Raw genomic sequence first — 27,606 nt, 5'->3', positions numbered from 1 at the left:
GCACAGAGAAGCAAAGTAAACTTCTTCAAAGATCAAAGTACTAAAAGATTAACTGAATCCTACTACTAAAATACTATCTTACTTGCCATGAGTGAAGTATTCGTGCAAGTTGCTGTGGGGTACCTAAAATGTCAGATAGTTTGCATTTCACTGAGCTTCACTAAACAGATTTAGTAAATGTTGTTTATATGTGGCAGAATTCGGTCTGAGACTTGTTCTCTTTATGTGCTATAAACAAAGCTGGTTTTGGAGTGCACTAAACATGTTCAGTTTTTTTCTTTTACAGTACACTGTTCATTTTGTTAACAATGAATTACAATATTCTTATTTTTACATACCACGATATGAAACAAGTTCCTTATTTTGATTACATAATACAAACATGTCATCTTCCAAAGTAATAAAATTGAGATACTGATCAAAAACCTAGAAACAAAAGAAAAGGTTTTCAAATCAATTTTATAATATTGAATATACATTTAGTTTGATTTAATCTACCAATGGTAAAATTTAAAAAATTATAATTATATTCAATAACTAAAAATTATGCCATTTGCAGATTGCCTAACTGGGCAAAAATGAGAAATTAACATTAAAAAACAATTAAGAAAACAAGACTAGGCAATAAATTTTCAAGGACAGTAGCATTTTCAGAAAGTAGAATATACAAAATTTTTTTTTAAATTGTGGTGGGGATAGGAATGGATGTCAATTTTGAAGAAAAACAATTTTAACTTTTATATTCATTGTAATCACACTTTCCTAAAAAAGTTACAGTAACTGGTTTTACATTGTGATCTGTATTTACAGAAATAAAAATCAGGAGAAAAACTAAGAAAATTATTTGAGATATGTTAAATATAGTTAAATAAAAGAATGCACCTATTATTTCATGTAAAGCTAACGATATATTTTGGAAGAGAAAGAATAATAAGACATAAGCCTCAAGAACTAGTTAGAAGTAGTAGTGGACTATCTAAGAATGAAAAATCTGTTAAAGAATGGGAATTAAAAGCATGGTTCTTTAGTCTTTCATTTGCCCTACAGCAGTTTGCAGAATTTTCAGCTATACCTTGTCCAAATTCAAGAAAGAAAAGGGCAAAACAGGGCTGGAAAACAAACAAATAAAACCAGGGGTACAACCAAGAATATATTTTATAGATTTATTTATAATTGAGCTGAACATGACAAAAAATCACTATGATATAGAATTGTTGGCCTGTTGTGAATTCTTTATTTCTTATAACATGCAATTCAGCCTCCTTGGATACTCTCTCCTAACTAAAAAAACATGTGAAGATAGTATGGTGACTAGTGTGGCTCAGTGGTAAAGAATCTGCCTGCCAACGCAGGACAGGTTCACTCCCTGGGTCGGGAAGATCTCCTGGAGAAGGAAATGGCAACCCACTCCAGTATTCTTGCCTGGGAAATCCCACAGACGGACAAGCCTCGTGGACAAGAGTCCATGGCATTGCAAAGAGTTAGACACAACTTAGTGACTAAACAACAACAACAGCACAGTGAGTACAGATAAAACAGTGTCAAAATAGTCTGAGTATAATTTAGGACCACACAACTGTCAAACTATTTCTAAGCTGAGCTAAAAAGATTATACAAATCCCAGCCTAAAACAAAAAAATGATTCAGCTTTTTATTTTTGTCTTTCAAATTAGTCAATTAATAAGTTCCTTTAGTTTGGCTTATTTTGCCTAGTTCAAGTTGAAGATAATTTACATTATCAAAACCTCTTTCTAGAAGTATTTTGAGTCTATTTCTTAGGTTGTTCTGGTCTTTTGCAATGAGACATCTATGCTGATTTACAGGTTTCAGATTATTACTTAAGTTTACATTAACAAAATGGCAACCAACTAAAATCTCTTACCTTGGCTACTTGTGTTACTGCACTAGCCGCTAACGCTGCATTTGCAATATCTTCCAGTTTACTTCTTGAAATAGCAGAAATAAAATTTAAATAATATGATTCATAGAGTTGATTTCGAAGATCCTATGAATACAATGAATACTTCATTCTTACAGGATAGTATAAAGGATGATGACAAATTAAAAATCTTTTAGATGCAATAAGAGCAAGGTTTCTGGGGATAATATACATATTCAAAAGACAGGTTATACAAAGGATAGAAAAAATTATCCCAGGAGAACAAATTTATAAAGAGGTGTTGGTTACTTGGTTACCAGGTATAACTGAAACATATTTTAATAATTAAAGCTATATTATCAATAAAATCCTATTCATTAAAATAGTGCACAAAACTGCTTGCACACAGTGTACCTATGTTCTTCTTAAATGGTTTGCCTGGTGGCTCAGACGGTAAAGAATTTGCCTGTAATGCAAGAGACCCGGGTTCGATCCCTGGCTTGGGAATATTCCTTGGAGAAGGGAATGGCTACCTACTACAGTATTCCTGCCTTCTTACATAGTTTAAGTGCTTATTATATGTGGTAGACACTACCTTCTACTGTTCTAGTCATGCCATGATTGTACACAGAAATGTTATCATTCTAACGACCAATTCTAGAAGTATTCCTTCGTTATCATCCAAAAATAGCATCATTTATAGTTATGTCAACTCTGAAATCAAATTTACTTATCTTCTTAAACTCATATTTAAATAAGTATATGGTTTCAAATCTAATATACTATCAATTTTAACAGGCACCACTGTTTTCCACAGCACTAAGGAAGAATTAATGCTGCCAATAAACTTCTAAAACACACCATCAATTTTGAGATACATAAGATTTTTGGAAATGTTGAAATATGAAAAGCTAAGAGTCTGGTGCCTGTGTGTGGGAGGTAGCTGAGCAGAGCAGCATTTCAACAAAGACTGGGAGACTGGTTTAAAACTGAGAATTGACAGAATGGATAAGTAAGTAATTATATTGAGGATATTGGGAGCCATGTTTCTTACTGTCAGAGAAAGAAATGATCAATTTCTAACGGGAGAAAGGAAAAGCTAGAATGAATCCTGTACTTCTGAACTGAATTATGAAGGTTGTCTGTCCGTCTATCTATCTAGAGAGAAAAGTAGGAATATATAAGGCATTAAATATTGATACACATATACTTCTTAGCTCTTTCCATTGAGAGGGCCTAAGAACTGTGACATCCTAGCAGCAATGAGTATCCAATGCTCAAACACCAATTTCTTTTTTTTTTTTTTAAGTTCTATCAGTTTATTGCTACCAACCCATCTCCCTCCACCCTCATGCATGTATGCTCAGTCATGTAACCCCATGGTCTGCAGCCTGCCAGGCTCCTCTGTCCATGGACTTTTTCAGGCAAGAATACTGGAGTGGGTTGCCATTTCCTTCTCCACGCAAACACCAATTTCTAAATACCATTTTCCACAAAAAGCAACCAACAGATGGTTCATTCTTGGGCTGGGACAGAGAAGTATAAAATGAGACTGGTATATTTTATTACATCAGAAAGTAAAGAAATGATCAAAGAATGATGGAGACATTTCAAATGAAGTTGAATAACAAAGCAGCATACAAGATCTATACATAAAAGTCAACTGGGCATATACACACTTGCAATGAGCAATCCTAAAAATGAAATTAAGAAAACAATTCCAGGACTTCCTGGTGGTCCAGTGGTTAAGTATCCACCTTGCAATGCAGGGGATGTGGGTTTGATTCCTGGTCGGGGAACTAAGATCCCACATGCTGCAGAGCAACTAAGCCTAAGTGCCACAATTACTGAAGCCTGAGTTCTCTGCGGCCCACGTGCCACAACTAGAGAGTCTGTGCACCGCAACAAAAAACCCCCATGATGCAACGAAGATCTTGCATGCCTCAACTAAGCCCCGACACAGCCAACGAAATTCCATTCACAATAGTATTAAAAAATACAAAGGAATAAATTTAGCGAAAGGAGTGACCACTTACATTCTGCACACTACTAAGCATTATTAAAAGATCTAAGTAAATGAAAAGATACCCCATGCTCATGGATCAGAACATTTAACACTGTTAAGATGGCAATACTCTCCAAATGATCTACAGAGTCACTGAGATCCCTATCAGAATCCAGGCTGGTTTCTTTATAGAAATTGACAAGCTAATCCTAAAATTACCATGAAAATTCAAAGGACCCAGAAAAGCCAAAACAATCTTGAAAACAAAGTACAAAGTTGGAAGACTCAACTTCCCAATTTCAAAACTTGCTACAAAGTAAGACTAATTAAAGGTAGTGTGGTACTGGCATAAGGACAGACACAGAGATCAATGAAAAAGAACCAAGAGTCCAGAAATAAATCAGTTTATTGTTAATTAATTTCTGACAAAGCTGCCAAGACTGTTGACTGGGGAAAGAATAATGAAGCTGGGAGAACTGGATAGTTACAGGGAAAAGAATGAAGTTGGACAACTATCTTACAGTATATATATAAAAACTAACTCAAGAAGTATCAAAGAGTTAAATACAAGAGTCAAAACAATAAAAATCTTCAAAGAAAACAGAGACTTGGCAATTGTTTCTTAAATATGACACCATAGGACAAACAACTAAAGAACAAATAAACTTAAAATTAAGTTTAAAGCCAAGGTAAAACTTTTTTATGCTCCACAGGATACTAAGAAAGTGAAAGGAAAACCCACAGGATGGGAGAAAATATCTGCAAATGATATACTTGATAAAGGTCTATGATTCAAAATATATAGTACTTTAACAACTCAATAATTTAAAAAAAAATTAAAAACTGAATAAGGACCATGAATAGACATTTTTCTAAAGATAAAAACTGCCAATTAACCACATGTAAAGATGTTTAATATAAATCATCAGGGAAATACAAATCAAAACCACAGTGAGATGCCATTTTGCACTCACTAGAATGGCTACAATCAAATGTCAAATAATAAAAATTGCTGGCAAGGGTCTGGAGAAACTGGAACCCTCAAACACTGCTGGATGGAATAAAAAGTGATGCAACCAATTTGGAAAATAGTCTGGCAATTCCTCAAAAGGTTAACTGTGGTGTTATCACTTGATGCAGCAGTTTCATTCCTAGATGTTCATGGACACAGGAGAAATAAAAACGTATGTATACACAGAAACTTGTACACAAATGTTTACAGAAGCATTACTTATAACAGCCACAAGGTGGAAGCAACCCAGATGATAAATGGTTAAAATCTGGTATATCCAAACAACTGAGTATTATTCAGCAATAAAAAGGAAAAAAGTACTGATACAACTACAGTATGGATGAATCTTGAAAACATTACACTAAGAGGAAGTGAGATACAACAAATAATGTACATGATTCTATTCATAATACGCAGAATGGACAAATGCACAGAAACAAACAGTACCTTAGGGTTGGGGGTTCAGGGGTCGGGGATGTAATAGATAAGGTGATGAAAATGTTCAATAACAGATTATTCCTCTTAGTAATGTCCCATCCATAGAGCCCCTCACTCTGCCCATCGGCTATCAACCCCTGATTGTCTCTGCTGTATTTGGAGTTGAGTTCAGTTCTGCACTAATGCCAGAGGGTCAAATAAAATCTGTCTTGCTGGTTTTTAAAAAACAAACAAACAGGGTTAATTGTATGGTATGTGAATTATATTTCAATAAAGCTGTTTTAAAACAAGGAAAGAGGAAAGGACTGATAAACTGTACTTCTTCAAAAATTGGCATAACCGGGATTTATGCAGGGTAAAAGAAAGCTGGGCATTATTAGCTATATACGACACAAAATATGTGATCTTCACAAACAAACAGAAATTTGATTCAACAGTCAACAAGTAAAGAGCTTGTGACTTATTGCAGACACTATTAGGTACCTATCTAATATCTATTTCCCCTTCTTCCTTGCTAAAAGAAAAAAGATTTTATTTGGGGGTGGCAAAACACTCATCTAAAGCTTAACTTTTGTGACCTCCCCTGATGTTAATTCTATGCAACGAGACATAAACCAAAGTCTTCTGGGAGTTTCTGGGAAAGCTCAGTTTTCTTGATCAAAATCAATAGTCAGGGCTATCATAGTCCATTTTTCCCTTTTTCTTGCCTATATCACATAGATGTGATATCTAAAATTGCAGCCACCACCTTGTATATGTGAAGCAACAACCAAGACAATGGAAAATGACAAACTAAAGACGATAGGTCAAAAAGATACCAGAGGCCTGAATCTTTGTCTCACAGAGCTGCTGTACCAACTTGGACCTCCTATTCTCAGAATTATATTTCTATTCTTATATTAAAGCTAATAGAGTTAGGTATTCTGCTTCTTAAGGCAAGAGTTTTTCTCAATAAATATAAAGCTTGATCAGTCAAAAAGTTTTAAATCTTTCAGTCTACAGAACATTCAAAGATAGTCTCAAAAATCAAAGTGGGAAATTAGGTAAGGAAATTTCTGATTTTTCACACTGGACATCTTAAAAATTAAAAAAAAAAAAGTTTCCACCTTCAAGAATCGAGAAAATAAGAACTCATGTTACCTGACACATTCTGTCAATATTTTCTTCAGTTGGCATTACAAAGTACACTGCGGGAACATCTGGAATAGGATCTCGATCAGAGTGCAAAAGCCTATGAGATGTAAAGAATATAAAATTTACTTTTTTCTTAATCACTTATCTAAAAAGATAGTTAAAAACAGTACTTCTCAAACTAGAAATTTACCAGTTCAAGGACAGTGACCCATACTCTAAAAGCTCTTACTGCAATTAATCATTTAACCCAGCTTTCTTCTTGTATCAATGTTAATATTAGTTATTAGTAAGATCCTAATCTCAGTTTTAATTTCTTCTACTCCAATCACTTTACTTCTAATGCCTCTTACGGTCAGAGTTTCTTCTACCAATATTCTCTCTGAATGAGAACTAATGAACATTCAAAATCATTTTTATTTCCATTTTTCTTAGAAATATGGTGGGAAGAGGTAAGTGGGAAGAAACTGCTATTCTCTAAGAGAGAGAAAAGAGAAAGCTGGAACCATCTTTAGAATCTTTAGAAGCGATGAAACATTTAGCTATAAATAAAATCAAATATATATTTTAAATGAAAGGTATATGAATGCTTCCTTAAATCTTTAAGACAACATATACCATTCTATTTATTGCTTCATGAGAATGCATAAGAGATCAGCTAAGCATCTCATAGACTGTACAACCCGATAGCTTTTTCTCTTACAATTCAGGGAGTATAATCATTCAAATATCGCAACAGCAAATGAATGACAAAATGTCTTTACCGCTGTAAGATTTTACCATGTTTATATCAGGAAAAAAGAGAAATATTCTATTTCTACAATATTCCAGTCATCCTTCTGTAAGCAATAGCCCATATACAATCTTCTGCATATATCCTTTTATATATACAAGTATTTCAGTCATCCTTCTATGAAGAAGAGAGTCAAAGAGGCCCATGCTGCCAGTGAGTCCACCTCCAGTAACTTCCTTCCGTATATCTGGCTGCTGCTAACATCAAAAGGATTATAATGTGCTGGCAGCCATTGGTTGCTGTCGCCTTACACTGACTGTCTAACTATCTAAAAGGCTACAACCACCTTTTCATGATCTGGAAACCTGTAATTACTATTTTCTACAAATCAGCTTAAACCAACTTGCAGATTATTTACAGTAACTGATGAAATATTCTCCAGCAAAAAAAAGGAAGAACAGTCAGACACAGGGTGCACAGCAATTTACCAGAGTAGCTATATATTAATAATCTTTTCATGTTCTCATGTCAATAGCAACATGTATGCAGCAAGAACACACAACTCTCAACTGGCAGAATTTCTTGTTACTCTTTAAGAGTATTGAGGCTTCGCTTTTCTTAGTCGACTGTTTCTGAGCAACTATGGTTCAGTAGACAAACAGCCCAGCATAAGTGGTCAAGCAATCTGTTCACAACTCAGCAATTAATTACCTATACAATTATGGGACAATCACTCAAACTCTACAAACTTTAGTCTTTTCATTTGTAAAATAAAATAAAATAAAAATTCATTTGCTGCCTTAAACAATAAGGCAGCAAAAATAACCAATGCTCAAAACACATCATCATTTTCAAGGATGGCATAAAGCTTAACTTCAGTTCAGGTTGTAAGCATTACAACTCACCAACAATAGATGTGTATTTTAAGTCTGACATAAAAATGAAAGGAAAAATCTGTCAAATATTATATTTCATCAAACCTAAGGTGCTATCAATTTTAAAATGTATTATTTAAACAGACAGAAAAATTGTGCCCATTAAACTGTCATGGCATTAATAAGATAGACTTCATTAAACTATGTCATGGCATTAATAAGATAGACTCTAATTTCATAAATATTAAAAACTATTTTTTAGAATCAATGTAATAGTTTATTAATTTACAACAAATATTTAATATAAAACTGAAGAATTTAAGAATTTAACCAGATTCTGATATGTTACTCATTGGAAATCTAAATCACATTCCCAATAAGAGCATGTTATAATTCAACATATTAGAATATCACAGAATGAAAATTGATAATGTCCTAAAAAAATAAAATGCAAATAGGTTAGAATGCCATAAAATTGGACTCCTTCAGTACATAAAAGTATTAATAGCTATTCAAGAATATAGTCCTCTCTAAATGTTCCATTAGGTTAAGTATGCAAAGTAACGCAATTTATTTGCTTTACCAGTCATATCATAAGGAATATAATCAAATAAATTCAGTGGTTAAGAAGACAACATAAAAAGTCCCTTTGGAGATTGACTGTCATTATTTCCTAGTTACTTAAATTTTTCATATTAAAGATATACCAATTTAGATATTCCTCTTTTAAAAAAGTGTTTTTTTTATCCCTCACTGAACTATAGTTTTACTTGATAACTATACTTATTTTACTTTCATATATGACCACTTTGACAGCCAAATAACTTAGTAAGCCTAAGTATTAGTGTAACTACAAAGAATAATAAACAGAAAGCTCTACCTGTCATCAGACATCATAAAATATTTACAACTGAATCACTGCTCTTTAAAAGGGAGGAAAGTAAATCCAATTAGGAACTGGGGGTGATTCTTTGAAATTAAAAATATGTTTTCTATTTCTTTCTACCTAAAATAATGTGACAACACAGATCAAGAGTAGGAACAGGTATAACTACAATCACAAACATTAAAAATAAGTCCTATATATGACATAAATACGGGATCCATTTAGAGAGAGAAAATACAAGCATCAAGCAAGGCTGATATTCCTCCTACTATTAATAATCACAATTATTGAAATGTCCTTATAAAAAGAGTATGTCAATTAAAAGAATAAAAAAATTTCAAAGCTGAAAGAGACCTTCAGACAACCAGTTCCTTTCCTTTACATAAGAGAGCAACCCAATCTGTAGGAAAAGACACAAAAGAGAAAATTTAAATTCTCAGACTGAGGATTATTTTTTCCTTCGGAAATAAAAGGTTTAAGAGAAGAGGAAAGAATGTTGTTTTCTATATACAAGTACTATAACCTAACATTATTTTCTTAATAAACACCCCTAGGAATTTGATTTCTGGGTGGCTAATATTTTTTAACAATGTATTTGAAAACAAATGCCATTTCTAGAAATATGTTAAAACTCACAGATGCAGAGTTATTCCCATGTCTCTCAGCTCCTTCACAGATAGCAAAGGGGAGATGATATCTTGGCCAAATCTGTCATAAATGAGCACCTAGTTAAAAACAAAAGAGTCACATGTTTTTAAAACATAATTATCGATGAACAGTCAATAGAGAACCCAATATTAAGATACTGTTGAAGTACATTTTATTTTTGCCACACTGGGCTGTCAGTTCCCCAACCAGGGATTGAATCCGAGACCACTGCAGTGGGAGCACATAGTCTTAACCACTGGACTGCCAGGGAAGTCTGAGTACATTTTATTTTAATATACTGAATTCTTATACTTACCTCAATTTAATATTTTTCACAATTATTTACCAATGTCCACTTACCTAGTAATTCACTTTTTAGAAGTGCTATTACTCTGGTTAAGGTAAAAATTATTATGTAAATTCTTCTTATAAAATACTTTTTTCTAGGTTAAAAAACATACTGGAAACTATAACATACTAGAGACTATATAAGACATAGCTTATTATATCTTAAGCTATAATAAAGGACTTTGAACATACAGTAAACTCAGATACACTCCCCTATCCAGTTCACATATATCCTTTCTAAAAAGAGAGAAGTAAAAATCAGTCTTCCCTTGTGGCTCAGCTGGTAAAGAATCTGCATGCAATGCGGGAGACCTGGGTTCGATCCCTGGGTTTGATCCCTGGGTTGGGAAGATCCCCTGGAGAAGACAAAGGCTATCCATTCCAGTATTCTGGTCTGGAGAATTCCATGGACTGTATTGTCCATGGGGTCACAAAGAGTCGGACACAACTAAGCGACTCTCACCTTCAAAAAGTAGTTACTCTCAAAACTAATGCTTAGCAAATTCAAAGACTATTTATAAAAATCTTCCTGCTCTAGTTACAAAAGGTTGGATGTTGCAGAATTCAAATTCTTCTTTACACCTCAATACACCATATTATTAATCTTGTGATAACAGAAGTGATGGGTAAGGAAAGAATTTGACACAAATCTGAACCCCATAAATTTTCAAGTTATTTAATTCATACGCTCAATATAGGCACTAGAAATAATAAGTATTGCAAAGGGAAATAGGAAGATGACCGCAAATAAACAGGAAGGAAGCGGAAAATGAGGGAACCTGCTAAAGCTTAAACTATAAATTCAATATAGATGATTTTAATCACCTTTATTAGTGTTAACCCAAAGGACTTATGGGGACTCATAAGTTTTCAAAACACTCCAAACTGTAACCAAGTTGATTTGCTTTTAATTCGTAAAAAGAGAGAAATATAAAGTGGCTATAATCTAATAAATTTTAAACCAAATCAACTGCATTATAATCTCTTTGAAGAAAAAGAGGGAATTAACAGATACAAACTATTAATAATATACATAAAACAGATACACAACAAGCATTTACCATATAACACAGGGAACTACATTCAATATCTTGTAATAACCTATAATGGAAAATAATTTGAAAGAAATCTCTGTATATAACAGAATCACTTTCCTGTACCCCTGAGATTAACACAATATTGCAAATCAATTATGCTTCAATTAAAAAAAAAGATTCACATTAAGAAGCCATGTTAAATAAAAGCAAAATATTCATGCATTACAACTAAAATGTGTTACTGTTTGTATTAACAAGAAATCCCCTCCATCACCACCAATAAGGGCTGAGAGAAAGAATCTCCATTAAAATAAGTCTCTTACCTTCCATACTGGTTCTCCAGTGCTATTTTTAACATGAGGCACATTAAAATTCAACATACGCTTCAAAGCCACTGGAAATGAAAACAGTTTTATTAAATATTACCAATGTCTGTGATTTCACTTTCCTCCCACATTTATTACTTATTACCTCAAAACAAAATGCACAAATCACTCTGGAAAAACTGGTTAATCAAATGACTTTGTAAGACAGTTCCATCAACAGCTAAAAGGCAGGTGTGTAGAAGATTTTCTAATATGCGGTAAGTATCTGTTTCCACATGAAAACGTGAAAAATGTTCAGGAAGAAGTCTTTTCCATGTCTCCTGATGATACCACACTATATTTTATGTAGATGCAAAAAAACAAATCCTGTCAATCATGAACTTGCAGTGGCCTCAACAGATAAACTGGTGCTGTTGTCTGTTTATTGTGTGGCTAAACAAATAGATTAAGATCAGTATTGATGGGCTTCCCTAGTAGCTCAGCAGTAAAGAATCTGCCTACCAATGCAGGAGACATGGGTCCAAACCTTGGTCCAGGAAGATGCCATATACCACGGAGCAACTAAGCTCATGCATCGTAACTACTGGGCCTGTGCTTTGAGACCTGGGGAATTGCTAACTATTGAGCTCATGTACTCCAAGTATTAAAGCTCGTGCATCCTAGGAGTCTGTGCTCTGTAACAAGAAAAGCCACCACAATGAGAAGCCCACACACTGCAATGAAGAGCAACCCTTAATCTCTGCAACTAGAGAAAAGTCCATGCAGCAATGCGGGCCCAGTACAGTCAAAAATACATATATACATTACTTTTAAAAAGATCAGTATTGATAGAAATAAAAATCATCTATATTTAATTGGTTCAAAACCTTCATACAGTAGTTGTATTTTTAAGCTGTTCTGGAGTGCATTCTATGGCAAATTTATCCTGTCAGATCCACTAGTGAGACTTTCCTATAGATGTGGTAGGTAACTGATAAACCCTGATTAAAAAATATACAATTCTATAATCACAGAAGGTACGCTCTACAGGTTATAGCATTTTGTGGTTTTTATCGCTCTTCTGTTCATGATTTATAGCAGACTCAGTACTCTTGCCTGGAAAATCCCATGGACAGAGGAGCCTGGTAGGCTACAGTCCATGGGGTCACGAAGAGTTGGACACCACTGAGCAATTTCACTTTCATTTTTCACTTTCATGCACTAGAGAAAGAAATGGCAACCCACTCCAGTATTCTTGCCTGGAGAATCCCAGGGATAGAGGAGCCTGTTGGGCTGCCATCTATGGGGTCGCACAGAGTCGGACACGATTGATGTGACTTAGCAGCAGCAGCAGAAACATTTTCTAAGAAAAACTAAAATCTTGCTATACTTTTATGTCCCCTTCATGGATCACAGCCTTGTTGTGGCGAAGGGGCTTGCATAATTCAATGAAGCTATGAGCCATGCCATGCATGGCTACCCAAGAGAGACGAGTTAATGTGGAGAGTTCTGCCAAATTATGGTCCACCAGAGGAGAGAATGGCAAACCACTCCAGTATTCTTGCCGTGAAAGCCCCATGAACAGTATGAAAAGGCAAAAAGATGCCAGAAGATGAGTCCCCAAGGTTGGTAGGTGTCCAATATGCTACTGGGGAAGAGCTGAGAAATAGCTCCAAAAGAGTGAAGAGGCTGGGCCAAAGCAGAAATGACACTCAGCTGTGGATGTGTCTGGTGGTGAAAGTAAAGTCTGATGCTGTAAAGAACAATATTGCATAGGACCTGGAATATTAGGTACATGAATCAAGGTAAATTGGATGTGGTCAAGCAGGAGATGACAACAATAAACTCTGACATCTTAGGAATCAGTGAACTAAAATGGATGGGAATGGGCAAATTTAATCCAGATGACCATTTTATTTACTACTGTAGCCATGAATCCCTAAGAAGACATTAAGTAGCCCTCAACGAAAGAGTTCGAACTGCAGTACTTGGGTGCAATCTAAAAAACGACAGAGTGATCTCAGTTCGTTTCCAAGTCAAACCATTCAACATCACAGTAATCCAAGTTTATGCTCTAACCACTAAGGTCAAAGAAGCTGAAGTAGAATGATTCTATGAAGACCTACAAGATTTTCTAAAAATAACATCAAAAAGAGATGCCCTTTTCATCACAGGGATTGGAATGCAAAAGTAGGAAGTCAAGAGATATCTGGAATAACAGGCAAGTTTGGCCTTGGAGTACAAAATGAAGCAGGACAAAGGCAAAAAGTTTTGTCAAGGGAACACACTGGTCACAGAAAACACTCTCTTCCAACAACCCAAGAGACGCCTCTACATACGGACATCACAAGATGTCAATGCCAAACTCAGACTGAATTATATTCTTTGCAGCCAAAGAGGAGAAGCTCTATACTGTAAGCAAAAACAAGACCTGGAGCTGTCTGTAGCTCAGATTATGAGCAGCTTAATGCAAAATTCAGGCTTAAACTGAAGAAAGTAAGGAATACCAGTAGGCCATTCAGGTATGATCTAAATTAAATCCCTTATGATTACAGAGTGAGATGACAAATAGATCTAAAGGATCTGATCAGATAGAGTGCCTGAAGAACTATGGAATAAAGTTTGTAACACTGTACAGGAAACAATGACCAAAACCATCCCCAAGGAAATGAAATGGAAGAAGCCAAAGTGGTTGTCTGTGGAGGCCTTAGAAATAGTTTAGAAAGAAGAGAAACAAAAGGCAGGGGAGAAAGAAAAAGATGCACTCAGCTGAATGCAGAATTCCAGAGAATAGTAAGGAGGTAACAAGGCCTTCTTGTTGTCAAAGTAATGTCTCTGCTTTTTAATATGCTATCTAGGTTGGTCATAATTTTCCTTCCAAGGAGTAAGCGTCTTTTAATTTCACGGCTGCAGTCACCATCTGCAGTGATTTTGGAGCCAAAGAAAATAAAGTCTGACACTGTTTCCACTGTTTCCCCATCTATTTCCCATGAAGTGATGGGACCAGATGCCATGATCTTAGTTTTCTGAATGCTGAGCTTTAAGCCAATTTTTTCACTCTCCTCTTTCACTTTCAAGAGGCTTTTTAGTTCCTCTTCATTTTCTGCCATAAGGGTGGTGTCATCTGCATATCTGAGGTTATTGATATTTCTCCCGGCAATCTTGATTCCAGCTTGTGCTTCATCTATTACTTTGCCAACAAAGGTCCATCTAGTCAAGGCTATGGTTTTTCCAGTGGTCATGTATGGATGTGACAGTTGGGCTGTGAAGAAAGCTGAGCACCGAAGAATTGATGCTTTTGAACTGTGGTGTTGGAGAAGACTCTTGAGAGTTCCTTGGACTACAAGGAGATCCAACCAGTCCATCCTAAAGCAGATCAGTCCTGGGTGTTCATTGGAAGGACTGATGCTCAAGCTGAAACTTCAATACTTTGGCAAAGAGTTGACTCATTGGAAAAGACCCTGATGCTGGGAGGGATTGGGGGCAGGAGGAGAAGGGGATGACAGAGGATGAGGTGGCTGGATGGCATCACCAACTCGATGGACATGTGTTTGAGTCAACTCCAGGAGTCTGTGATGGACAGGGAGGCCTGGCGTGCTGCGATTCATGCGGTCGCAAAGAGTCAGACACAACTGAGCGACTGAACTGAACAAGGCCTTCTTAAATGAATGGTGCAAAGAAGCAGAGGAAAACAACAAAATGGGAAAAACTTAAGATCTCTTCAAGAAAACTGAAGATATCAGGGAACATTTCATGTAAAGATGGGCACAATAAAGGACAGAAACTTTAAGGGCCTAAAGAAGCAGAAGAGATGGCAAGAACACACAGAAGAACTATACAAAAAAGATCTTCATGACCCAGACAGCCACGATGGTGTGGTCACTCACAGAGAGCCAGACATCCTGAAATGTGAAGTCAAGTGGGCCTTAGGAAGCATTACTATGAACAAAGCTAGAGGAGGTGATGGAATTCCAACTGAGCTATTTCAAATCCTAAAAGATGATATCAAAGTGCTGCAAAGTGTCAGCAAATTTGGAAAACTCAGCAGTGGCCACAGGACTGGAAAAGGTCAGTTTTCGTTCTAATCCCAAAGAATGCCAATGTCAAAGAATGTTCAAACTACTGCACAATTGCACTCATTTCACACGCTAGCAAGGTCATGCTCAAAATCCTTCAAGCTAGGTTTCAACAGCTTGTGAACTGAGAACTTCCAGATGTACAAGCTGGATTTAGAAAAGGCAGAGGAACCAGAGATCAAATTGCCAACATCCACTGGATCACAGAAAAAGCAGGAGAATTCCAGAAAAACATTTACTTCTGCTTCATGGACTATACTAAAGCCTTTGACTATGTGGATCACAACAAACTGTAGAAAATTCTTAAAGAGATGGGAGGGCCAGACCACCTTACCTGTGTCCTGAGAAACCTGTACGCAGGTCAAAAAGCAACAGCTAAAAAGGGACATGGAACAATGGACTGGTTCCAACTGGGAAAGGACTACGTCAGGGCTGTATATTGTCACCCTGCTTATTTAACTTATATGCAGAGTACATCACGTGAAATGGTGGGCTAGATGAAGCTCAAGCTGGAATCAAGGTTGCCAGGGGAAATATCAATAACCTCAGATAAGCAGATGACACCACACTAATGGTAGAAAGTGAAGAGGAACTAAAGAGCCTCTTGATGATGGTGATGGAAGAGAGCAGAAAAGCTGGCTTAAAACTTAACATTCAAAAAACTAAGATCATGGTATCCAGTCCCATCACTTCATGGCAAACAGAAGGGGAAAATGTGGAAGCAGTGACAGATTTTCTTTTTTTGGGCTCCAAAATCATTAAGGATGGTGACTGCAGCCATGAAATTCAAAGATGCTTGCTCCTTGGAAGGAAAGATATGACAAATCTAGATAGTGTATTAAAAAGCAGAGATATCCCTTTGCTGACAAAGATTCATCTAGTCAAAGCTACGGTTTTTCCACTAGTCATGTACAGATATGAGAGTTGTACCATAAAGAAGGCTGTGATGAATAACTGATGTTTTCGAACTGTGGTCCTGGAGAAGACTTCAGAGTCCCTTGGACAGCAAGGAAATGAAACCAGTTCATCCTGAAGGAAATCCACCCTGAATATTCACTGGAAGGACTGATGCTGAAGCTGAAGCTCCAATACTTTGGCCACCTGATGTGAAGAACCGACTCACTGGAAAAGACCCTGATGCTGGGAAAGACTGAGGTGGTTGGACAGCACCACCGACTCAATGGACATGAACTTGAGCAAACTCCAGGGAATAGTGAAGGCCAGGGGAAGTCTGGTGTGCTGCAGTCCATGGGGTTGCAAAGAGTGGGATATGACTTAGCAACTGAACAACAACAACAATACTTTCAGATGAAACTGAGATTGCCAATATTCACGGGAGGGTAGCTTATTAAATGACTGGGAACCCTAAAATCTACCTGGTTGATTTTTAAAAAGCATTTGAATCAGGTTTTATTAATACAGAATAATCTACAACCTAAACACCTACCAGAGGAGTTTATAATACTCAAATCACCTGGGTATCAATTTACACCATCTTCACTCACTAGAAAAACTTCTAAATGCTTATTTCTGGAGGCAGGTAAAATAACAGAGGAGATTGCACTTCAGTAATAAATATATTTATATGTACAGAGATATAGAGATGGTTTTTTGGTAAAATGCTTGTACCTAATATCCAGACAATAACACACACTGCCAATAATTTGGACCTACTGCAGAAGCTCACAGGTGTTATAATATTTCACTTTCTTAACAGAGGACCACTAGGAAGATTCACAGCCTGGGTTACATATGAGTTTCAGGTGCATGGTATTCTCCAGAAGGCCTTCACTAATGGAAAGCAGCCCATGTCCGCAGATATTCCCACATTTGCTTTCTCACCTCCATCTTGGTGAATTTCCCCAATTGTAAGCCTTGGCTAACTTGTTAACAGGGATTCTGACACCATGGAGTTGTTAATAAAGTAAATGATCTATGCTCAAGAATATATAAGGATGTATTTTGGGCTTCCCTGGTGGCAAAGAATCTGCCTGCCAATGCAGGAAATGTGGGTTTGATCCCTGAGTTGGGAAGATTCCCTGGAGGAGGAAATGGCAACCCAATCCAGTATTCTTGACTGGGAAATCCCATGGACAGAGGAGCCTGGTGGGCTACAGTATGTGGGGGTGTCACAGAAGAGTCAGACACACCTTAGCAACTAAACAATAACAATTTTACTTTCACTAGAGTAATTCTCTAAAGGCTAAATTCATTGCTTTTAACTGAAAAGACCAAACATACTATCTGCAGTCCTAGACTTCACTAATACAGTTTCATCCTTACCTGGAATGCATTCTTCATTCACTATACATTCAACCACACTTACTATTCACTCAACAAATGTTTAGTGAGTATTTATACCATCTGCCAGACATTGCTCCAGCTATTGACACTAAACAAAACATTCAGTCAAAATTACTTCTCATTAAGCAGCTTTCATTCTAGCTGGGGGGAGAAAGATAGCAAGTAAAACATGTGGTATGTGGGATTACGATAAATGCTATGGAGAAAAACAGAGATGACAGGTAGAAGAGATGGTTGTGGTGTAGTTTACTCAGGAGAGGCCTCCTGAGAAGCAACAATCTGAGGAAAATCCCAAAGGTGAGGAAGTGAGCCATGTAGATCTCTCTGAAGGTAGTATTTCAGAAAAAGGAAAGGCTCTTAAGTGCATTCTGGTGTGTTCAAGGAAAGGCGAGAGTAACTAGGAAGTGAGTCAGAAAATTGAGTGGAAAGCAGATCATATAGGGCTTTGTAGACCACCTGTGGCTTTTACCATGACTGAAACGAGAAGCTGCTAGAGTTGTTGCTGCTGTTTAATCACCAAGTCATGTCTGACTCTTGCGACCCCATGGACTGTAGCCCACCAGGTTCCTCTGTCCATGGGGTTTCCCAGACAAGAATACTGGAGTGGGTTGCTATTTCCTTCTGCAGGGGATCTAGCCCACCCAGGGACTGAACTGGGCATGTGGATTCTACACCTCTGAGCCACCTGGGAAGCCCCAGGCTGCAAGAGGATTTTGAGCAAGTATGTGACATGATCACTCCTGGTAATGTGGGGAAAAAAATGAAGGTGAACAGGAATGTAAGAGCTCATTATGCAATGTGAGCCCTATGCCCTCAGCTCTCTCCACTGAATTTGGAGACCCCATAAGAGAATGACAACTGAATACCTGATACTGTTTACCTTACAGCGGATAGAAATCTATTACTAATTGTTTCTTTGAATTTCAAAGGAAAGAATCAAGTATAGCCAAAATCCTTTCTGTAGGCCATATTAATTGTAACCAGTTATATTCCTACTCAGATTTATATGTAGAAGAACTTAACTACAAGAGACACAATTTTCAACTTGAAAATTCTTGATGGCTTATTTCTGTTAGCTCCTCAGAATTAATGGTTTGACAACTATCAAGACAATTAGCGAACAGGTATAAACTCTTAGTTTTATCTAACAGGTGTAAACCAAGTTGTCAACAAAGTTTCAAAAAATATGACAAAACTAACATTATCTAAGGTGGAAAAAAAAGTGCAGAAGCAGTATGTTTTTTTTTTTACTCATACTTTCACGGTGTAAGTGGAAAGTATATAAGCATGTTCTACTAAACATGAAACTAATAACGCATTGTTTAAAAACACTGGTCTACCAAGTAATAGGACAAGTAATAGGAAAGGTATTCATTGGTTTTGCCATTCTTACATCCCATCCCAGCATGCTAAGGGTGGAAATCATTATCTAGGCATCTCTCTTCAGATTAGTTCACAGGAGAGAAATGGCAGACTGGAACCTGCTCTGAAAAGAATATTTAAATTTTGTAATTGTAGTGGTAGGACGGAAAGATGAAACTCTCAACATTAAAATGAGAGAGAACCGAACCACGCACAGAAACAAACGCGAAGACCTCATAGATGGCAACAGAGGGCGGGAAATGCCAGGGGCCAGATCTTGTCGCCACGGCTTTCTGAGACCCAGTAGGAAAGACACAAGAGCAGGACCGTAGCAACCTGCTCACCCCTAAAGCCCCTTCTCCAGTACCACATCAGAGGGCCGACTTCTCAAGCTAATGGAATCTCTTCCCTAAAAACTCAAAAGGGGAGGGGCTTTCGATGCTGAGAACTGGATTAAACTCTGAGGTCCGTTTTCGAGCTGCACGCAACGCGACCGAGTGAGGGCGATAAGCTGAGGAAGATGTCCTCATGGCAAGCACAAAACCGCAGAGAAGGGAGTAAGTTGGTACCTGTTTGTCTCTCTCGGATACTGGCTGCTGCTGCGGCGGCCGCCATCTTGGCTCCCACCATCCACTGCCTGGCTGGCGAGCCTAGCCTGACGATGACGTGGCCGGCACGACCGCCCCGGAAGCAAAGACCAGATGGGAGGGACCACAAAGGGCCGGCCCCGCCTCCTCCAAGGTGACCGCCCCCCACCACCCGCCCTGGCCTGGCCCCGCCCGCCCTATGCCCTCAGCTCTCTCCACTGAATTTGGAGACCCAATAAGAGAATGACAACTGAATACCTGATACTGTTTACCTTACAGCGGCGGGACAGGAAGGATTTTTAACCTATCAAGCCCCAACTTCCTAAAGGGTAGCTACTTTAAATTGCTTTGATACAGCAGGAGCGTGTTGAAGTGCTAAAAACCTAATTAAATGCAGGACTGTTGTTTGGTCATCTACAGATATCTTATATTGTTTGGCTCAGTCGTGTCCGACTCTTTTGCGTCCGCCAGGCTCCTCTGTTCATGGGATTCTCCGGGTAAGATTACTGGACTGAATTGCCATTTCTTCCTGCTGGGGATCTTCCCCACCCAGGATCGAACCCGTGACTCCGAATCTTCGGCTTTACATGCGGTTTCTTTACAATTGAGCCATCGGGGAAGCCCCTTCAGATCTCTTGAGGTAATAATCTAGGGGCTTAAGAATCACAGGACTTAAATGAAGTTCATGGAACAAAACTGGCACTTAAATGCCAGCTGCCTTACCTTTCCAGTACTCTTGCCTGGCAAATCCCATGGATGTAGGAGCCTTGTAGGCAGCAGTCCATGGGGTCGCTAAGAGTCGGACACGACTGAGTGACTTCACTTTCTTTTCACTTTCATGCACTGGACAAGGAAATGGCAACCCGCTCCAGTGTTCTTGCCTGGAGAATCCCAGGGACGGGGGAGCCTGGTGGGCTGCAGTCTGTGGGGTCGCACAGAGTCGGACACGGCTGAAGTGACTTAGCAGCAGCAGCAGCAGCAGCAGCAGCCTTACCTTTACCCAGTGCAGCTGGAGAGGGGTCCTGTTTTTTTTTTGGCGGGGGGGGGGGGGGGGGGGGAAGACAGCTGGCTTTAAAGCATTGCTCTAATCAGGCAGATTTCTTAATCTCATGTTAGGCAAAGTAGACTAGCTGAGTTGGGTTGTTCTGTCATCATAGACACAGGAGTCAGGAAGGTGCAAACTGGAAATTTGTCTTTTCCTCCTTTTTGTAAATGCAAAATGACAAGTTCTTCGGTGTGGTCGTGGGGGGGCGTTAGTGGATAATGCAGGTGTCTTGATGTACACTTAAAACCATGTGATGACAAAACACATCCAATATTGATTTCTAACAATCCATATTTTTAAATTGGATGTTAAAAATGGACACAACTCATTTCTCATACCGTAAGTAGTGTTCACTTTTGATATTGCATTACTTATTGAATGTTTATTCTGAAGCTGTCAAATTCTGATATGAAATTACAGACCCTTTGCCTCAAAAACTGGTTTGAAAACTTTCTGAATTTGAGAAATTAAGCTACCCTAACAATTACATAAAGAGCATTTTTAAAAACAAAAAACCATCCTATTTCACAACAATTTTTGTTAAACTCAAGTGATCTCATTCTTAATGCCATTAGGGAATGCCCTGGAATCAAACCTTACATTCTTTTTCCTTGCATAATTTTTTTTCAGCTTAATTAAGGACAGAATTGGCAAGATAACTGAAATGTACATTGAGATGATCTAATATAAATATGTATACACTGTGAAAGAATTCCTCTCATCTAGTTAATTACCACATCTATCACCTCATATATTTTTATTTTTTGGATGAAACCTTTTGAGTTCTACTCTTTTAGCAAATTCCAATTAGACAATTCAGTTATCCACTGTAGTTACCTTGTTATATATGACAAGCCACTATGGAGTATAGTGTGGAGATTCCTTAAAAAACTGGAAATAGAACTGCCATCTGACCCAGCAATCCCACTACTGGGCATACACACGGAGGAAACCAGAATTGAAAGAGACACGTGTACCCCAATGTTCACTGCAGCACTGTTCACAATAGCTAGGACACGGAAGCCACCTAGATGTCCATTGGCAGATGAATGGATAAGGAAGTTGTAGTATATATACACAATAGAATACTACTTAGCTATAAAAAGTAACATACCTGTGAGTCAGTTCTAATGAGGTGGATGAAACTGCAGTCTATTATATAGAGTGAAGTCAGAAAAAGAAACACCAATACTGTATATTAACACATATATATGGAACTTAGAAAGATGATAATGATGACCCTACATGCAAGACAGCAAAAGAGACACAGATACTTTTGGACTCTGTGGGAGAAGGCAAGGGTGGGATGATTTGAGAGAATAGCATTGAAACATGTATATTATCATATGTAAAATAGATGACCAGTGCAAGTTCAATGCATGAAGCAGGGCACTCAAAGTTGGTGCTCTGGGACTACCCAGAGGGATAGGGTGGGTCAGGAGGTAGGAGGGGGATTCAGGATGGGGGAACACATGAACACCCATGGTTGATTCATGTCAATGTATGGCAAAAACCATCACAACATGGTACAGTAATTATCCTCCAATTAAAAAAAAAAAAAGTGTACCAGGCTGTGAGAGAGACTGGTAAAAGATTATGAACCTACATTGTTTAAGAATTGCATTATGGTTTTTACCAAGAAATTAGCTAATATTGTTGTACATGTATGTATGTACAACATACATACAATGAAGTAGGTATGTTGTAATTAAACAGAAACGACAGTTACTGCCCTATGGGAAAGTTCTACTTAATTTTTTGTCTTCATGGAATATAAAATAAACAGGCTTTCCCACATTCAGTATGAGAGCCCAAATTTGGGCACTTCTACTTTCAGTGCAAATCTATCATCTAACCACTTCAGCTCCAGCATATACCTCCCCAAATATGAGTCATATTGATATAAAACCCTCAGACCTGTTTAACATTTATGTACAGTATATACATTTAAAATTATAAAAACTGTCCTAACCAAGGAGATAGTCCCGAGACACCTTGGGACACATGTTTTCAGCACAAGGTGTTACAGTGAATGGAAGGATTTCATGCCTTAGTGAAGGAGCAAGTCCCCATGTTGGCCAGGTGGCACTAATGGTCAAGAATCTGCCTGCCAATGCAGGAGATGTAAGAGACTCAGGTTCGACTCCTAGGTCAGGAAGATCCACCGAGAAGGAAATGGCAACCAACTTCAGTATTCTTGCCTGGGAAACCCCATGGACAGAGGAGCTTGGCGGGCTACAGTCCCTGGGGTTGCAAAGAGCTGGACACGATTAAGTAACTAACACAAAACCAAGGAGTGCACAGAGTGTGGAACATGTATAGAAAAGTATGTCCCAGAACCTGTCCAGTGGTTAAGACTTCACCTTCCAATACAGGGCTCCATCCTTGGTGGGGGAGCTAAGATCCCACATGCCTCATGGCCAAAAAAATCAAAACATAAAACAGAAGCAATTTTGTTACACAGTCAATAAACACTTAAAAAAAACAAAAGTCCACCAAAAAAAAAAAAAAAATCCCCACAGAAGAAGAGTGGCAATAAACAAATACTTCGTATAAGGCTAAGACTGAGTAAGGTATTCTGTTACTGGAATAAAAGGATTAAACTTATGGGCTGTTAAGAGTGTTAATGAACCTAATATTTTTCAGTCTTTTTTTTTTTATTTTTATTTATTTATTTATTTTTATTAGTTGGAGGCCAATCACTTCACAACATTTCAGGGGGTTTTTTCATACATTGATATGAATCAGCCATGGATTTACACGTATTCCCCATCCCGATCCCCGCTCCCACCTCCCTCTCCACCCGATTCCCCCGGGTCCTCCCACTGCACCAGGCTGGAGCACTTGTCTCATGCATCCCACCTGGGCTGGTGATCTGTTTCACCATAGATAGTATACATGCTGTTCTTTTGAAATATCCCACCCTCACATTCTCCCACAGAGTTCAAAAGTCTGTTCTGTATTTCTGTGTCTCTTTTTCTGTTCTGCATATAGGGTTATCGTTACCATCTTTCTAAATTCCATATACATGTGTCAGTATGCTGTAATGTTCTTTATCTTTCTGGCTTACTTCACTCTGTATAAGGGGCTCCAGCTTCATCCATCTCATTAGGACTGGTTCAAATGAATTCTTTTTAACGGCTGAGTAATATTCCATGGTGTATATGTACCACAGCTTCCTTATCCATTCATCTGCTGATGGGCATCTAGGTTGCTTATTTTTTAGTCTTTTAAGTGACTCTACCTATCCAGATGTTTTAATGTAAATAATATGTTTATTCTGCAAACTATTATTTACGTTAGGGGATAGATCATTTTAACACAGAATACCTCAGAACAGCTCATTCAAGAGAGGTTCCTAAATGTTAGCCAACAACTGCTAGCCAGATCTACCAAATGTGGAGACGAAAGGATCTTATTATTTACCCAGTACTGTCAGGATCTTAACCTTGTTAAATCCTAACAAGTTACTCAATTTAGTTTATATAAGAGCTTCACATTTAGTAGCATAAACATATTTATTTACAAAACTTCACTATATGTGTCATGTTTTTTGGTTGTCTCTGAAGCCTTTAAAAAAAGGGAAATTAGGCTGACATAAACTATCATATAATATAATACCTGGCATATAGTAGATACTGGAGTATGTTTGGCAGTTTGAAGATAAAAGTCAACATGAGAACTTGAAAATGGGATCTCTTCAAAGCAATTCAAATTTTCCTAAACTGCGAGTAATACATATTCAAGAAATCCATCAATACGTTTTTATGCTTTACACTGGATCACTGAAAGCATAAAACCTAGTTTAATGGCTTATTGTAAAAGTGACAACAAGGCATGTGATAATCACTATATATATGACAAATTTATAAATAGGATCTTGCTCTAATAATTTTCTTATAATGACTGAATGTAAAAGCCCAAGTCACTTTACCTTTTGCAGTTTTAAAAGGCTTATCTTAAAAAAAACTTACCTATGACACTCTCCTTTACTGTGCATTCAGTATTGAGTAAAAAAGTTTCAACAGCTTCTATATAATTACGAGAAAAAAATTATAAGAAGCCTGAAATGATGCAGTCACCAAAGTGAATTCTCAGCTTAGTAATCAAATGAAAGCTTTTTGCTTAACCCAAACAAATAATGTCTACTCTATAATATGGAAATTAAATATTACAAAGTATAAAGAAAGTTAGGAACTAAATTCTGATTGAAATATTTTAAGGCATCTTTACCCTAAATACTAAAATAATAGTAAAATGACTATGTATAAGAATAGTAGAGAACTGTATAAAATGCCTTCAGATGAAGTTCCCACACCAAAAAATTTTAAATTGTTTAAAAAAAAAAATGAATAGAAAACTAAACTAAGACCGTTAACAGCAGATAGGTAAGAGGCAAATTTATGGTTTTTCTTGATATTGAGAGTAACAGAGAACAAGCTTGAAAATACATGGCATTTAGACAATTGAAATACTTATGAAATACATATTCACATTTATAAAGGTTTATAACATAATTCCTTTAAAAAATCAAAGTCAGTAAAAACTCTGTATTGGCTGTAACAATAGGAAAAAAACAATAGCAACCATATGACACATTACACTGCAGAAAATAAATAACCTACAGGTTTCTCTGACATAGCTTCAAACATTAACCTAAATCCGTACTGATGAATATCCTTAAAACCAGAAAATATTTTCCAATATGAATATTTATACCTCCCTTTAAAACATGAATATCCCAAATTATTATTTAAACACCTTATCCCTAAGGCCCTGTCTACACATAAGAGGAACTGAAATACTGCTTTTAATCATAGCCAACACAAGCACACTGCCCCCTATCAGCAGCCCCTACCTCAAAAGCATGTGAGCATTTAACAGCTTTAATTATGACTGTTATTAAATGAACTCAAACTACAAATAACCAGAAAACAGCTTGAATTAGGTTTTCTGGTTTGTATTGATTTAACGGCTTTTAAAATTTTATAAAACTAGGTAGGTTAACAAATAAAATGTCCAGTTTATCAACACACTTGGAATAAAACCTGTATGGTGAGTTTGTTTAAACTTCTTTTTGGTTAACTGATCCTTTAATTATTTTTGATAATTTAACAGAATTCAACACAAGACAAAAAAATGCCTTGTTTAATGTTTTAAAACCTTCAAGTTAAAGTTTCACTTTTAGTAAATGTAACAAAACAAATTATACTAGGACATGTTTTATATTACCAGTATCACACTACTAATCCAGTCATTTGTCTTTAAAAATATCAGTAATTTACAGATGTTTCTCAGAGAGGATGAGAATATGATGGCTGATACCTGCTTTGCATAGCTAGAAAAAAATGTGCTTAAAAACAAGCAATTTTTCTCTCATATGATTTATTTTGGTGAAAAACCCATTTATATTAGATAAAACATTAGGGACATTAGATTTTTCCAATTTCTTCTTTTATAAGAGTACAGATATGGTGATAAAACTGTCAGATTATGTATCTTCAAACTGTTACTATATAATCTCTATTTCTAGGTGTTCTTTGACTTTTATAAGAATAAAGTTAAAAAAGACAGGAAATATAAGAGTTTATATTAATAAAAGGATATGCAGGGACAGTTAATTCTGCATGGTGAGATTAGTGTGGGTTTTTCATTCTCTGTAGCTCTTTCTTCTCTACTTCTACACTGTTTATATAGACAGGTATCTTTCAAAAGTAAAGAAAATAACTGTATAATGTAATGGTGCCAGCTTACCCATCAAACAACCATACTGATAATAAATAACTGTTAAATAGCCAAACCTACCAAAAGGCAATCCACAGAGATCATTCTATTCAGATAACTTAAACTGTGGATCATATACACTGTGGTTTAATACCACACATGGGATACAAACAAACAAAAAAATCTTATGATTAAAGCCAAGGCTTTAGAGAAGACACTTAAGAGATTTTTCAACTATATTTTAACTCACCTCAGAAGTGTTTTAAGACTATGGAATATCCATAGATAATCTTGAGTATTTGTGCAATTCTGCTTTCTTATATAATACATCTCTTAAGGCATAATCTAACAGCAGTGTGGATCTATTTTAATATAACTCAATGATCTAAAAACATTTAACAACTAATTTAGTGCCATCCTAGAAGAGGAGACATATAACACATACTCCAAAATATATGCCTTTGATTTATAAAAAAAAAATCACTCATTTAGCTTTCCTACTTAATGCTTTAAAATAAGTAATAATTTGAAAATTGCATAATTAAACCAGAAAAATAATTGTGGCATCCTATACCTAATCCTAATTTACATAAAGTGAGCACAAGTTTTCTGCTTATATACAGTATGTACTATACTTGAAGAAAGTCTGTATAGCCATTCTACAAGTATTTATATTGAGGTTTACAAAGCATGTATATTAAGAAAATAGAAAAATATTAACTTTCACTGGTACACCTTAACAAAAAATCCTTTTTAGCTTAGGTGGCCAAAACAATCCTTTATGTTCATATTATAAATTTTATTGGTCCAAGTTTGCTCAAAAGTGATGATGGAAAGATTTCTGAAACAAAAAGTATCTACAGCAGCTTTTAAAGAAGCATCCCTTTGTTCAAAACAGGTAATGTCAAATGAAGTGAGGATTTTCTTCTTTTTCTAATCTTAGAGTGTTTTTTATGGCAATGTCCATACTTTCTTGAAATTCTTTATATGTACTGGTGATAGGAAGAGCTAAACAGTTATTACACTTGTTTCCTACAGGAAAATCCATATGAAGGCACTCAATTGATGGAGTAGGTTTAAATCCAGCAGGTGGAATGGACTTGCAACCGGTAGCAAAAATAAGAATGTCTTCCATTGTTACTGTAGATTTACCATCTGAAAAGAATACCAGAAAGAGAGAAAAAGAATATATAAATAAATCCATGTTATAT

At 36.7% G+C, this 27,606-nt stretch overlaps 2 protein-coding genes across 3 annotated transcripts in view; both read right to left on the bottom strand.

Annotated features, from left to right (window-relative positions):
• SCFD1 (sec1 family domain containing 1) overlaps positions 1-19,729 on the bottom strand; it is a 113,003-nt gene extending 93,274 nt beyond the window's left edge. Inside the window, exons 1-6 of the mRNA XM_061159074.1 lie at positions 19,609-19,729; positions 11,316-11,386; positions 9,596-9,684; positions 6,475-6,565; positions 1,883-2,005; positions 339-426 (exon numbers count right to left, since the gene is read on the bottom strand). Coding sequence (XP_061015057.1) covers positions 339-426; positions 1,883-2,005; positions 6,475-6,565; positions 9,596-9,684; positions 11,316-11,386; positions 19,609-19,669 — 523 coding nt within the window. The 5' untranslated portion in view covers positions 19,670-19,729. The remainder of the gene's footprint in view (positions 1-338; positions 427-1,882; positions 2,006-6,474; positions 6,566-9,595; positions 9,685-11,315; positions 11,387-19,608) is intronic.
• Positions 19,730-25,060: 5,331 nt separating this feature from the next.
• G2E3 (G2/M-phase specific E3 ubiquitin protein ligase) overlaps positions 25,061-27,606 on the bottom strand; it is a 63,575-nt gene continuing 61,029 nt past the window's right edge. For both annotated transcript variants that reach the window (XM_061159054.1, XM_061159055.1), the window contains one exon: positions 25,061-27,550. In XM_061159054.1, coding sequence (XP_061015037.1) covers positions 27,300-27,550 — 251 coding nt within the window. In that variant the 3' untranslated portion in view covers positions 25,061-27,299. The remainder of the gene's footprint in view (positions 27,551-27,606) is intronic.

Source organism: Dama dama, chromosome 13 (genome assembly GCF_033118175.1).
Source record: "Dama dama isolate Ldn47 chromosome 13, ASM3311817v1, whole genome shotgun sequence".
Taxonomy (NCBI): Eukaryota; Metazoa; Chordata; class Mammalia; order Artiodactyla; family Cervidae; genus Dama; species Dama dama.
The sequence above is the reverse complement of the archived record's forward strand: the minus strand, read 5'-3'. Positions and strand labels throughout refer to the sequence as shown.